At 31.7% G+C, this 14,930-nt stretch overlaps 2 protein-coding genes across 2 annotated transcripts; one reads left to right on the forward strand and one right to left on the reverse strand.

The window, feature by feature from the left end:
• The first annotated feature begins 7,754 nt into the window (after positions 1-7,754).
• On the forward strand, positions 7,755-10,464 carry LOC130946695 (flavin-containing monooxygenase FMO GS-OX-like 9). Its single transcript, XM_057875533.1, has 7 exons — positions 7,755-8,310; positions 8,431-8,501; positions 8,627-8,785; positions 8,888-8,970; positions 9,232-9,367; positions 9,594-9,767; positions 9,895-10,464. Exons 1-7 carry the CDS (start codon positions 7,755-7,757, stop codon positions 10,090-10,092), a joined length of 1,377 nt encoding a protein of 458 aa, XP_057731516.1. The 3' UTR covers positions 10,093-10,464.
• A 728-nt stretch (positions 10,465-11,192) lies between these two features.
• Positions 11,193-14,930, reverse strand: LOC130946593 (uncharacterized). The gene is made up of 4 exons (XM_057875389.1): positions 14,683-14,930; positions 13,865-14,070; positions 12,860-13,520; positions 11,193-12,773 (listed from the first exon to the last, which is right to left on the reverse strand). The coding sequence occupies exons 3-4, from the start codon at positions 13,476-13,478 to the stop codon at positions 11,347-11,349; spliced, it is 2,046 nt and encodes a 681-aa protein (XP_057731372.1). The 5' UTR covers positions 13,479-13,520; positions 13,865-14,070; positions 14,683-14,930; the 3' UTR covers positions 11,193-11,346.

Genomic DNA, 14,930 nt, shown 5'->3' on the forward strand with positions numbered 1-14,930 from the left:
GTTTTCTCCCTTCTTCTCCATATTCCTCCATCCAATCATTTCATGAAATTAATTCACATTATGGTACAGTTTCTTGCACTAGCATTGTCTACTGTCAAGTCACATTTTGATGATGTATATTTTTTTTCCTTCAAGAAGTTTTGAATGAAATATTCTTAAACTTAAATATGAGTCATCACATAAAAAAAAAAGTTATAAAATAATTTATCGCATAATAAATTTAATGAAAAATTACGCAAAAAGTAATTAATTATAAAATAATAATTTAAAATTAAATTCTAATATAATAAATTTATTCTGATGACATCTTTATTTATCATCCTAAGCTTCTTTCTATTATGCATTATGACTTATGAGGAAATTTTTTTTGGTTGTGCACAGTATTATTCAACTCGATAACACTTGCTTAAACGGACGGTTGAGCTGATCACTCCACCAATTTAAATTGATTACTCACGAAGGATTTTTTTTTTCTGTTAACACTTATGAGGAAATTTGACTATATATAGTGATCGATCAAATAGAATGAAGGGTCCATCGAAATAATGCACCACAATTTGGAATAGTCATATTCCAAATGGACCACAGTATATTACGCCAGAGATTTCTTGTATCTTTCAATGGTGACCCGGCCTTTGACAATCTAAATATATAATAGTAGTGCTTCTTTTTTTTATATCTTTAAATGGAAAAACAAATCCAGGGACAAAACATAAACAACAAACACGAGAATAGCTGATTTATATATTTATGTATAATACATGTATTGTTTAATTTAATTTTAATATATATTTTATATTAATAATTAATTTTGATAATTAATTTTAGTATATATGTAACATAATTATATAATTAAATATATATTATAAACAAAAATATTATTTATACATCAAAATCAATTATTAAAATTAACTACTATTGTTTAATCAGTTATATTGTTGATTTTTTTTCCCCTGCTCCTTGAACCAAAAGGAGTACTTTTTGCCTTTACACTATTTTCCCTTTATTGACTCCTTCAAGATTCTTGAGAGTGGAGGGTTGAACTCTGATCTGAATGTCTTTGCTTTAGGTAGATAGTTTCTTAATGTTATGGCATTGGAATTTGGTATTGATTGAGAAAATTTTTGGTACCAAAGAAAAGGAAAGGTAAAAATAAAAAGAAAGCCAACTTGTACCAAACTACCAATATATTGTGCTCTTATTTTGCTCAAATACATAGATTTTCCCTTGTTGATTGCAGTCCTAAATTTGAAAGAAAGTAAAAACAATATGAAGAGATGGAATAATATTATTTAAATATTAGATTCCTTTTAACTATAAAAAACCACTGGCCTTGGCTTTTTGTTTTCAAATGATAAATGTACAATAACATTAACTATTGTCAAATTGTTAATAATTTTTTAATATAATTTAAATTATCTAATTTATGTAGATTAGGCCATCTACATAGATGGGCTTTTTAGGAACTGAAATCATGGGCCTAGCAGATATTTTAATGTGTAAATTATATATGAACTTATACGAAATAATCAATTTGAGTTAGTTGAATTGTGTGATTTGTTTACTTAATTAAATGTTGGAAATTCAAATTTTTATTGTACATGTAATAATTTATTGACACCAACAAATTTTTAACAGATCAATTCTTAACCTACAAAAAAATATACGTACATTTAGGTGGGAGTAGATTTTCGGTCATTGATCTCGAAATCTATTTTTATTAACTAAATTATATCACTACATTTCACAATTTATATATTTATATATATAATAACTCAATCACATAATATGATAAATAATTAAATACATCCGTGCAGAGCGCGGGTTCTAAATTAATTAAATATATATATATATATATAAGGTCAATGTCAACTTTATCTCACTGTTGATAGAGCTTTAATTTAATCTTCTTTACTACAGTTAGGTAAAAGATAAAATTTAGGTGACAATGTTGTTACTTGTTCTTCGTGCTTTTTCTTAAAGGTTTTGGAATTTATCCTAAGGAAGTGTGAGCTCGGAGAATATTGTTATATTCTTAAAAATTTTACACAAAGTATTTCATATCAAAATATTTCTTTCAAAACAAAATTCTTAATAACCATGTGAACATATTTTTACGAATCATACCGTACCTAAATTATATATATACACATACAAATCAAGCTATCAAGATTTAAGAGTAAGCATTAGAATGATAAAATTTTGGCAAGCATTAACTTGTGACTCAATATATAGAGGATAATATTACTGTTTCCCTTTCATCAATAAAATTATACAAAGCGTAAAGGGAAGATATATTTATGTGTATATATTTTTTCTCTTACTTCCAAGCATTCTCAAATAACAAAGAAGCATAGTAATAATAGTGTGTATTTACAGCAATTACAGCTTGCATGATTGTGCATGCAGCTGTATTAACCACTTTTTTTTTTTTAGAAAAAAGTAAAAACTATTTCCAAAAGGGCATTTCGGCATTTCCCATAGTTACATTTGCAATCAGACATGACATAGAAAGAAATAGAACCATACATTCGTCTTTATATCTTTGATTTTTTAGTGGTTACCTAACCCTATATGAATATGATGAACCAACCAGGTAAAAAAATTTTAATATCCATGAGTGATGCTTCTCCAATCAGAATTTTTTTTCCACTTAATGAAATTAATATTTTGGTTCTTATACATCCAGCTGTGTATATGCAATTGGAAGGCAAATCACCTTTCAATTCAATCTTAGTTGTGAAGGTATTTGTAGTAGCTAGAGAAAACTATAGAGTAGTCTATATATATTCTAATCATTCTTTGATGCATACCTCTGGACACTTTGTTTTCAATAAACAATAATATCACTAATAATTATAAATTATGAAAGGTAGTTTTCAAACAACAGAGAAATTCAAGTCTTTCGGACTATATATAGACCCTGAAAATTTGAGTAATATTTTTTTAATATAAAATAAATAAATAACAATTGTTTTAATATAAGTGACTATTTATAGAAGAAAAAGGCAAATTGTTATATTTACCTCGGACGACTCTGATTATAGTGTTAAATGATATTTCAAATTTTTTTTTTTAATTTGTTGTGTTTATATTGACCTCTTCAAAAGCAAAGATCATATATATTATAAATAATAAAAGGTGATATCAGTGCCACGTTTTATAAAATGCTAAAATGATGAATACTATATAATTTAAATATGAGAGAGAAGATTTAGTGTAAATACATTTATAAACAAGGAAGTGTATGGTAGTTAGGGTCGTCAAAATGGACTAAATTCATCGGGTCAGTTTGTTTATTCGTTTAAATGGGCAGATTTTGTCTCTAAAATTAAGTCCGTTTAAATTTCGGGTTAAACAGGCTGACTCCGATTAACCCAAAAAAATGACGGGTTAAACGGGTGGTTCGTTTAATTTTTTTATATAATTTAAAAAAAACAGTACTTTTAGTTGATATTTTTCTCGATTCGATCCGGAAATCCGACCCATTAACAATATATATATATATATATATATATATATATATATATATATATACACAAAGGTTTTTGACCTAAAAGTAGTATTTTTTGTCAAAATATTTTTCAAAAAATAAAATTAAATGATAAACGGACTACCCCGTTTAATCTATCAGACTATAAACAATCTAGACTAGAAAATTCTGGCCCACAAATAAAGCAAACTTAAATGAAACAGCTCATTTAACCCATAAATTTAATGAGCCGGACCTAAATAGGTCGGACTAGCCCGTTTGACAGCCCTAATAGTAGTAGAGAGCAAAGATCACTAGCTGATTTGAATAAGAAAATGGAAGTATGGAACAATGATAACTTTGAGGGTCTATGATGAATGCTCCAAATCTTGAGACAGTTTTACAAAATTATCATTATAGTTGTCTACTTCGAAACCAATGTTTTGTTTTAGAAATATTGTAGTTATTACTTATTACTAATTTTGGTGTTATGTTGTGATGTTAGTAGGTTCCAACAACCCAAGAGTCCTCTTTAGCCTCTATAAGGGTAATAGATGAAGTCAAAGCTTCCATTTGAAGCACATAAAGAGCCATAATGGCAACAAATAATTGAAGTATAACAATAATGATGATTTCATAAGAAAAATTCTTAATCATAAACGGTTTTTCTCTTGGCCTTGCTTCTGATCACCGACCTTTATGTCATTTTTAGTAATATAGTAGCAATTTTCTATCCTCAAACCTAGTTATTTATCATTAGCAAAAATATTACAATATGCCAAATTTTTGTAATTCTATTTTACATTTTTGTTTTTCCATGATATTTATGAAATTTAGGAAAATACACAATTCTTAATCCTTACTCATCTACTATTTATTAACTTATTGTTGGTTAAAGTGAAATTTATTTTCTAGCAAAGCCATAATAGATATTCCAATCCATTTATATGATCACCAATTAAAATAATTATATAGTGCTATTTTTTTATATAAAAAATCCAGTAAATTTTATGTTATAATAATAATAATAATAATATTGTCTAGACAGTGCTACTAAATCATACCAATAAAATCCAATAGATAATCTAAACAACGTTGACCCATCATGCAATCACAAAAACAATTATAACTTGCAAACCTAACATATTATTTAATATAAGTACAAATTGAAATTCATACAGCATGTAACAAAAGAGCAAATACTTATAATAATATAATAATAGACTAACAGTGACAGGGCAACAACATTAGAGATTAGTCTTGATTATCTTGATTCTTGAATAGTGTGATTTGTCTTCACAGTCTTCCATGCATGAAATGTGTGAATTAGTTAAATTAAACCATATTTATGTGTTATTAGTAGCCTATCATTATCCCTAATTATAAAATAACATTCAAATCTTTATAGTTAATTTAGACTTTAACTTCAACCAAAGAAGTCATGAATGAAAAGACAAGCATATCTTATAACCTACTCAAGGCATTACATACATGGCTATTAAAGAAACAAAAAAATAATTATTTTTTGAAACTTTCCCTTATATTATATGAGGCATAAGTAACTATATTATATTATTCCCTCTTATCAAATGGATGTAAAAATAAAACAGCCACCAATAATGGTTGGTTTCAGAAATTAAGAGAAATGAAGATGATCGCTGTTTCATGATTATTCATGTTTCCTTAGCTTCAAGGTGAGGCATGCCTAGCTATTGTGATTGTGGGGCTCTAACAAGTTAAAGACATAGTTCCTAGGCTTAAAAGTTATAACCCTTTTTAACAATGTTTAATTAGCTCTATTGCTCAATGTGTCCAACAAGCCTATGTGTGCGTTCCTATTGTAGCGCACTTCTTGCATCACTTTGTCTGTGTACGTGAAAGGAAAAAAAGAGAGGTGATGATTTTGGTTGTGACTATATCAACTGTGGCACAATTCTCTCAAAAATCACATGTTATATTCATTTTGTTTTATATACTAAATTGATTTTGGTGTACAAATAATATTTTTAATCAACAATAGAAATGCCAATATCATTATCCTTTTTAATATAAGTAAACGATCAAATTGGTTTTTAAGAAATCACCTATTCTTCAGGTTGGTCCTAGAAATATTTTTTTTTTATTAAATTTATCCTTTAAAGATTTTAAGTTAGTTATATTTGTCATTCCATTATTTCTGTTGCTAATAATGTCAAAATTTACTGATATCATATGTTAAATGACACCACATTGACCAAATCATACACCTGGCAATTCTAACATGATAAGGTGATGAAATTAGATCAAATCAACCCAAATTGAAGAAGACTTTGAGACGTTAAAACTCCTAAGTTGGAGTTAATTTTATCTAATTTTATAAATTTATTATATTAGTAGCCAATTAGAATGGTCAGATAAATATTGTAGTGTTATTTATAATAACATATCAATAAATTCTAACACTATTAATAATAAAAATAACAGAAAAATTAATCTAACTAATTAAAAAATTTTGAAAAATAAATTTAATTAAAAATAATAAAAACCAATTTAAAAAATAGATTTAACTATTACTCTTTTTAATATTACTCTTTTTAATATTACGAAAAACATGAAGAATGTCAGAATATTGGGTCATAACAAAATAATATGAGAAAATAATACAATCAACCGACACTCATCATAAATTATAAAAGTTAAAAAAAAAAGATTCCGCACATTGAAAAAATGAAAACTACTAGACAACCATGATTTTTGTTTGAATTTTGTTACGAAGAAGTAGTATAGAGAGTGAATGGAGTATGTGTACAATATGTACAATAAAGGTATAGAGATGTTCGATTCAGTAGCATATCAGATGTTTATTATTCTGGATAGTATGGATGTATTGTGTTTGAGAAATTAGTAATATTTTACCGATGATGTTAATTTTTTAACTCATATTGGGCCAAATAAATAGTTTATTGTACACATTGTATAAATACTCCATTGACTTCCTAGCAGAATTCATTTGTCAAAGCTAATTATTTTGGCTAATTTTTTTATATTGATTAAATATATGTGTAATACATTATTATTGGAAAATTAGGTGTTTTTTTATATGGTGTTTTATTCAAATCGAACGGTTCGATTTGTTTAATGAAAAAAAATAAATTACAAATCGGAGAGTCCGATTTACTTAAAGAAAAAATAAATTCCAAATCAGAGGATCCGATTTGTATTTTTTATTTTTTTTATTTGTTAAAATAAAAATCGGACGGTCCAATTTTAACATTAAAATTTTTTTAATTTTTGAAATCAAACTGTCCGATTTGTGATTATTTGTTTAAAAAACAAAACAATGCAAACAAATAGGTGCCTCCTATTTGTGTCATTCCATAACCAAATAAAACACCTTTCTTCTCACACCATATTGTCATACAAGTTTTTTTCTCTCTCCCACAAAAAATCAAAAGCGAATTATTTTAGCTTCTAAATAAAATGGCGTATTATACCATCTTACAATCCAAACACTACTATAAAATTTCACACAATAATATAATCTTCCCCTCCTGCTAAATAAAGAAATTAAGTCTCGTACGTGCATGAGGGCCATGATAAGTAATTAAATATATACTCCGAAATTCTCTCTCATGAGTGATTATCAAGCTGGCCCTCATCGAAAGTTTGATGCTCAAGGAAACAGAAAAGAATAGTAACACCATTGCCATAAGCTAAGGTCCAAGAAAGTATTCATGGTGATGATTCATTTGTCACATAGTTAGGCCATGTGAATGAAAATATCATCATCATCATTATACCGGGTACCAAACACATGCATGCAGTGCAATGCAGAGCAGAATGCTTGGTCCATATAGACCATACAAAACGAAAAGGAGAGAGAGAGAGAGATGAAGAGAGAAAAAGTAATTAAAGTAGCAGTGAAGACTGATAAAAGGTTGTAACTTATAACTTAAACTTTTATCAATTGATTCTGTGAGTAAATCAATGTGGTAATAAAGCTATATAATGAGAAGTATTCAACGTAAAGATAAGAAGTCCAAGCATGAAAAGTGGACATACTTCAAAGTATTATTGATTTCAAATCATCACGTGTGTCTCCTAGACAACAAACCATCACTATCCCACAAATTATGGTTTTATTTTTTTTTTTCCTGTTTTTTTTTTTTGGGCTACGTGAAACCATATTTAACTATAAAAACCCACCATTACTCCCAACTCATTTCCGCACATACAATAAACCCACTCTCATATTTGCATTCCCATCATCACCTTCTATCTACAACAAACCCTTCTAGTTACAATGGTTTCTGAGAAAAATTACAAATCCAAGAATGTGTGTGTGATTGGAGCTGGACCATCAGGGCTAGTGGCAGCCAGGGAGCTGAGAAAAGAAGGTCACAAGGTGGTTGTGTTAGAGCAGAATCATGACATAGGAGGGCAATGGTTATATGAACCAAATGTGGTAGGGGAGGATCCTTTAGGAAGAAATCCTTTTCTAAAGGTGCATAGTAGTATCTATGAATCATTAAGGCTCACATCTCCAAGGGAGATCATGGGGTTTACTGATTTCCCATTTATGGTGAAGAAAGGTAGGGACATGAGGAGGTTCCCAAGCCACACAGAGCTCCTTCATTACCTAAAGGACTTCTGTGATTGGTTTGGGTTGAGAGAGATGATAAGATTCAACACAAGGGTGGATTATGTGGGGATGTTGGATTATGGTGTCTGTAGCAATAATGATTTGAAATGGGTTGTTAGAAGCATAGACAAGAGTGAGAAGGTGGTGGAAGAGGTGTTTGATGCAGTGGTTGTAGCCACTGGTCATTACTCTCAGCCTAAATTGCCCTCCATTAAAGGTAGGTTTATCAATTCTATTCATTTCTAGATCTCTCTGTCTCTGATTCACACAGACACAATAAGAATATGGTATGATCATGCATGACACATTTTTTTATAACATTCTCTCCCATGCTCAGGAATGGATACATGGATCAGAAAACAAATGCATAGTCACGTTTACAGATCCCCAGAACCACTCTGCAATGAGGTACTATATATATACGAAACCTTCAATCTCTATTTGTGTCCTAATTTCCAAAGAGTATGAAGTATGAAGTTTAGAGATTTAAATTAAAACATTCTCAAACATAGAGGCAAATCTTCATTGAACAGATTGTAGTGGTTGTTGGAAATTCCTTAAGTGGGCAAGATATATCGCTAGAGCTTGTGAAAGTAGCAAAGGAAGTCCACATGAGTTCCAGATCTCTTAATATCACTGAGGGTTTATCTAAAGTTATATCAAAACATGAGAACTTTCACCTTCATCCACAGGTTCAAACTTCTTGTTCTTTTTCAAGTACTAAACCCATAAAGAAGGTAGTTAATTCACTACAATATTCGGTAGTTTCATAGTATATATGGTACCTTGTGCAGATAGACACACTTCATGAGGATGGAAAGGTCACATTTGTGGATGGTTCCTCTATTTCTGCAGACACCATTTTGTACTGCACAGGGTAAAAAGACACAACTTTCATTAATTGTCTACACACTTAACAGTGACAAAAATATGTAATCTATATCATTAATCAATCTCATGAATTTCACTAACTTATGGTAAAAAAAAGATATTATTATTGGATAATTATATGATCTTAGGCTCAAAGATTATAGTGTGGGGCCTGAGTCCAAATATTGCCCTGTGTCCCTTTTAGAGTAAACTAGTAGTGATTAATTTTAATAATTGAAAGATTTCAAATTCAATTAATTATGTGTAGGTACTCCTATGCGTTCCCCTTTCTTGACACTAAAGGAATGGTAGTTGTGGATGATGACAGAGTGGGGCCTTTGTATGAGCACACTTTCCCCCCATCTCTTGCTCCATCACTGTCCTTTATAGGCATCCCTAGAAAGGTAGATAAATTACCCTGAGCTCAATAATTTGCATTAGTTTTACATCAAATTTTTCATTTCACACAGATATACATAATTTTGCAATGGTATATTTCACCAAATAATGCTAAGCAAATGGTGCAGTTAAACATATATCAACTCTCATATAATTATAATTTAGTTACTAATCATCCTGCCCCTTTTTTAAGCCACGTGTACAATAAGCATTGATGGGCTTTGTTCACAGATCATAGGGTTCCCTTTCTTTGAATCACAAGCAATATGGATAGCACAAGTACTTTCTGGGAGAAAGGTATTGCCATCATGGGAGGACATGATGAAATCCATCAAGGAGTTCTACCACTCAAGAGAAGTAGCAGGCATACCTAAACATTGCACCCATGACATTGCAGATTTCGAGGTAATAATAATAGAAAAAAGAAAAAAAAAACCTTCTGTTGTCTTTATTAAAAGTCACTCTCTCTTAGATAATTGTGTATCCTTCCATATTTATTTATTTCCTTCTTTTGATTGCACTGCAATTCCAGTATTGTGTCAAATATGGAGAGCGTGCAGGATTGCCACCTCTAGAAGAATGGAGAAAAGAGCTTTGCCTTTCAGCCATACTTAATTCTTTTGCCAACTTAGAGACATATAGAGATTCTTGGGATGATCATGAGAAGCTCCAAGAGGCCCTTCAAAGTCCTCACTTCACTCAACTTGGGCTTCAAGATTCTCCTCTGTAAAGAGCATATCTAAAAAATATTTTATTCGTTCCCACTCCAAGTTATTATTCAGTTATGTTGATTTCCACTTTAATTTGTAAGGTTGAAGGGGGACATCAATGAATGGATTAGAAGCTTCAATCATCAAATTATATGTATAAATAAATATATCTAGTCTTGAGACAAGTTAGTAAGAGAGAAATCTTATTGATGTATGTTTGTAATTTTGTTGCAGTTATACATAGTCAGCAGTACAATAATGAGTGTTAGTAATTTAATTAGGTCCACCTCAAAAGAGAGCTGAGGGATCTGGATTTTGGATTATGAAAAATTGTAGCGAAGCTAAGAAAGCTAAATGAAAATCAAGTGTGTTATAATCTTACTGTAAAATTCATGTGAACATTAGCAATAATATAGTATTAACAGTAATTAATCGATTCAGCTCAATCTAACATGTGAATAATACAATAATACCAGTATTAACACGAACTAATAGTAATATATCTATTATTTTAATATCTGGTAAGAGACGAATTTGTTACTTGTTAATCATTTGTGGTGAGATTTTGGAATGCATAGAAGTTGGTGATGCAGAGTGTGAATGAGGAATTTCATCGAACAGGTAGGGGAGACAAACACGCATGAATCATCGTAAGTGCGGAAAGCTTAAAGAAAAAGAAAAAGCTCACTAACCTATGCAATATGCAGGTAAGATTATGCTTTGAAATTCGAATCTGATTGACGAATCGAAGATGAAGCTCATCACTGCGATGAACTCAACTCCCTGCACACGCGTTTCGGCGCTTTGCACTTTTTGACTCATAACTTAGCCTTAATCAATCAATCATCCCATTAAGATAAATTAACTAAGAACGATTGTGGTCATTTTTTCTAAATTTATTTGAGGTTTTGTATAATGGTTTAATAAAATAAAATAAAAATAAAAAGAATATTCAAAAAAATTTTAGAAAAATGTAACAACTATAACAATAAATATTAAATTAGCTTTATAAAATCAAAGTCCACAAAATCAAATAAAGAAGGTAGGATCTGATTCCAAGGACAAATTAGGATATACACAAAAATCAAAATGATTACTTATATGTTAGTCTATATAAAGGTGAAAATATTTACAAAAAGATCCCTTCTGGAATGTTTTTTGAACTCATTTTGTCTCGTAAATTAAGTTGACATGCATTTCTGCATGTCTTTAACTCATCATTTTACGAGACAAAATGAGTATAAATTACATAGTTTCAAAGGCGGATCAGTTAGTTATGTACTTGATTTAAAAATAAGCTGGAGATTACTGACTGGAAATCTTTGGCTCCTTTTCTTTCTACATATTTTTTGCCAACTAATTAGGCCTCTTTTCAGTAAGTCTGTAATGTTAGAAGCTGATTTACATGGCCTTCTCCTCGCCTTGGCCGGTGCATTTTTACCTGCGCTTCTTGCGCAGCCAGCTGTCGAGCGAGTAGTACGAGCCGTGGCGGCTTTAACTAGACTTCCTATGGTCTTAAGGTCTTTGGTCACCTCGTGCCTTGACAAACAAGCAAGACTTGGTAGAATCTCATTCTGGAAGTCCTTCCCCCGCCGGGACCTATTTGATCGGCACTTCCTCGATCGAGTCAGTGAGGTAGACCCTTCACCTTCTTGCTTGGATTGGCCATTGCTCTTATAGAAGCTATCTAGGATTGTTGTCTCGGTCAAATTTAAAGTCATGAACTCAAAGTAATCAAAATCAGTAGGCAGATGCTGCTCCAAGGTAACCTCACTCTCTGAATGATCCACTATTGCAGAAACAATCCCAGAAAACCAGTGAAGAGGGCTACTCATGGAAGATTCTAATGGTGAACATGTTGTCATTTGGAGACCATTATGGATCGCCACCTTGAATATCGAAACCAAAGCCTCTGCTGCCATTCTGGCTTGCTCCTCTTGGGCTTCATCGGATTCTCCTCTTGGTGGAGAACTTTCCTTATTTTCTGGACTCGTAGGGGCCTGAAGATCGATATCCATTGGTGTATTCTTATCCGCATTCATGCATGAATTCAGGTCAATGACGCGGATCAAGCATTCATGCATCGTCTTCTCATTTTCCAAGAACTTTTCACCAGCACGGACCTGTTCCCCCTTGTCAAGAATATGATCTACATGTGAATTTTTTGATATATTCAGAGTTTCTTCAACGCACAGAATTTTGGAAGCATCGGTCTTTCCATTAATGTCAAATGCAAGAGTGTTGCTTCTTACATGTGTTGAAGATTTACCCTCTTCATTGAGTTTTCCTTGGGGTGCCGGCTTTTCTTTAAGCCAAGGAAATCTTGAACACTCAAACTTATCTTCTTCCCTTGAATTCTGAATGCTTTGAAATGCTGTTATTGTATCGGAATAAGCAGGCATGGTATTCAGGTTTATGTTCTTGGGATTGAACACATCTTCAGAGCCCTGAACACACTCCCTAAGCTCACGGCTAGCCGATGATGAACCATGGTTGTTGCAGCTGCTTAGCTCATCAGTATCGATTGATGGTTGATGAAATGCCTTGGCACTAAAGCAAAAGCCGTTGCGGAAAAGATAGTTTTGCAAACATGCAAAAATGTTAACTTGCTCAAGTTTCTGACTCAATGATTCAACTGGAACAGATTGCCTGTCGGTATCACTAAATCCGGCTAGGGAATTCAAGACCCTGCCATTTTTCCCTGAAAAATGGCAAATTCATTACCATCATTTGTTCAAGAAATGCAATTATTATAACTTCAATTCAAACTTGAAGACAAGTTCTCACCAGCAATATTACTTGAGGACATCGGTACGAGTTTCTCATCTGAGGAATCTTCAAGATACTTTCTTTTGTTCAAATTCTGTATAGCATCATTGAGAAAATTATGCCAGCCTGATTTTGTTGCTCTTGATAGATCACAAACAAGGGAGCTTCCATGATGGATTCTGGGCTGCAAATCATCAGACTCCGCACCCATCTCTTCCTCGAGATTAAAAGGTACATTTAAGTCGGCTAAACCGTTACACACAACCTGAGAAGTTCCATTTAAAGTAAAAGATGTAATCTTTTCACTTTCGAAAGAATCGCCTTCACTATCAATGTACTCTTCAGCTGGAAGTTGGAGATCCAAAATTTTGTTACCAACTTTTCTGTAAGACTGTGATAATTCAGAATCTTTTAAGAGATCTTTGATTACAGTTGGAGTAGTTTCAGAAGCAGGACATCTTTGCCTGTTCTTTTCTTGTGCCAAAGCCATTAGTGACTCGATGCGTTCCACAATTAAAACAGATGATTGACCAGCCAACAGAGGCAAATTTGATGAGCAACACAGAGAGGAACTTGACCATGATGTCTCCAACCTTAAATCATGTTTACATAATTCATTCCTTTTAATTTCATCCATCAATTCCCTTTGCTTCTGGTAAATTTGGTGCAGCTCATGAATCTGAATAAGGCAAAAATAAGAAGATGATACATAAGAATAATAGTAAAAAAAAATAGTATAAGTATCAAGAAAAGTATGCATTGTTTTGGATGTAATAAGAATGGAAATAGTATTAATAGTAAATTGTTCTTCTGATGGACTGGCTAAGATTCCTATTTTCTTGTCACCTTTTACGTTTGAATACATTACTTTAACAAATGTGATAGCATCTTTCTAAAACGTTTAATTCATTTACAAACAGTGAAGTAACTCAAAATCTACTTTATATGCTGCTTCTTTAGAAACTACATTTGAATCCTAAAAGAATACATTCAATAATTCTCTGATAAAACAAGCTGACATACTTGGTCCCTAAATATAGCATCATGCTCGAGAATTGTCTGCTATAGAAGTCCCTTGTTTGATGAAGTCCATGAGCTTCCTTCGGCACCAAAGATGAGGCCCTTCATGGAGTAATGTCCCGGGAAATGGTCATTGTATTGCATATTTGCACCCATGCCCATTAATGCCATGAATGAAGATGCAGCAGTTTCAAGCAAACAACAAGAACCTGAAATAAAAACCAAAACCATTCAATCTAATTATGCAGTATGTGTCCAGATAGGAATGTGATATGATAAAAACTGAATTTAGTTTTACATATAAAAGATGTGATGTGATTGTCTAACAAAATAAGACAAACACATACTGATTTGCATGAATGTCTTTGATATAAACAACAGATAGGAATGCCAAATAACCTTGCATGTGCATTTCAGTTTCAATATGAAGTTCACAAAGACCAGCTACTAATGGAAAACATAGCACAGCATAAACTACAGGAATTTTCTCAGCAATCAGAAAGAGCATGGAAGTCTAAGTACTATGCATGCACTAGTCTAGGTGATGGTCACTGATAACAAAAATGAAATTTTAAAAAGGAAAAAGAGGGAAGGTGAAGAATTTGGATAGAATAGAATTAGTCCTTATGCTAAATGCAAGTCAGAATCAGATTCAAAAGACAAAAAAGTATCAAATGCACCAAATTCAACACTAAAGCCAAGGGAAATGAAGTAAAATAAAACAAAGTTTATGATATTACAAAGTTTATGAAAGAAGAATTCATGAAACCTGAGAAACTTAAACTACAAAGACTGATCATCAGAAAAATGAAATTTTTTACCAAAAAACTATTGAATGAAGGAAAATGAACTCATCCCTGATGATGATGAAGGAAAACATGTTCAGTCCAAATTCCCAAAGTAATAGTGGAATTCAGCTATTGTAAGAATGGAAACTTGCCACGTTGCAGCAGCAGAAGAAGAAGAAGAAAAGGCAGAAGCAGAATAGAGAGAGAGAACCATTAATGCAGCAAGAAGAAAATCAGAGCGACCCAGAAGAGCTGAGCAATAAAAAAGTGATCTTTTTCAT

This window comes from Arachis stenosperma, chromosome 8 (genome assembly GCF_014773155.1).
Source record: "Arachis stenosperma cultivar V10309 chromosome 8, arast.V10309.gnm1.PFL2, whole genome shotgun sequence".
Classification (NCBI taxonomy): domain Eukaryota; kingdom Viridiplantae; phylum Streptophyta; class Magnoliopsida; order Fabales; family Fabaceae; genus Arachis; species Arachis stenosperma.

Excerpts from the sequence above, each read along its gene's own strand:
- LOC130946695 (XM_057875533.1), top strand. The coding sequence starts at position 7,755 with ATGGTTTCTGAGAAAAATTACAAATCCAAGAATGTGTGTGTGATTGGA. Across the intron at positions 8,502-8,626 it reads CAGAACCACTCTGCAATGAG|ATTGTAGTGGTTGTTGGAAA; the intron begins GTACTATATATA and ends TTCATTGAACAG. Across the intron at positions 8,971-9,231 it reads ACCATTTTGTACTGCACAGG|GTACTCCTATGCGTTCCCCT; the intron begins GTAAAAAGACAC and ends AATTATGTGTAG.
- LOC130946593 (XM_057875389.1), bottom strand. The coding sequence starts at position 13,478 with ATGGATGAAATTAAAAGGAATGAATTATGTAAACATGATTTAAGGTTG. Across the intron at positions 12,774-12,859 it reads GTCCTCAAGTAATATTGCTG|GGAAAAATGGCAGGGTCTTG; the intron begins GTGAGAACTTGT and ends GCCATTTTTCAG.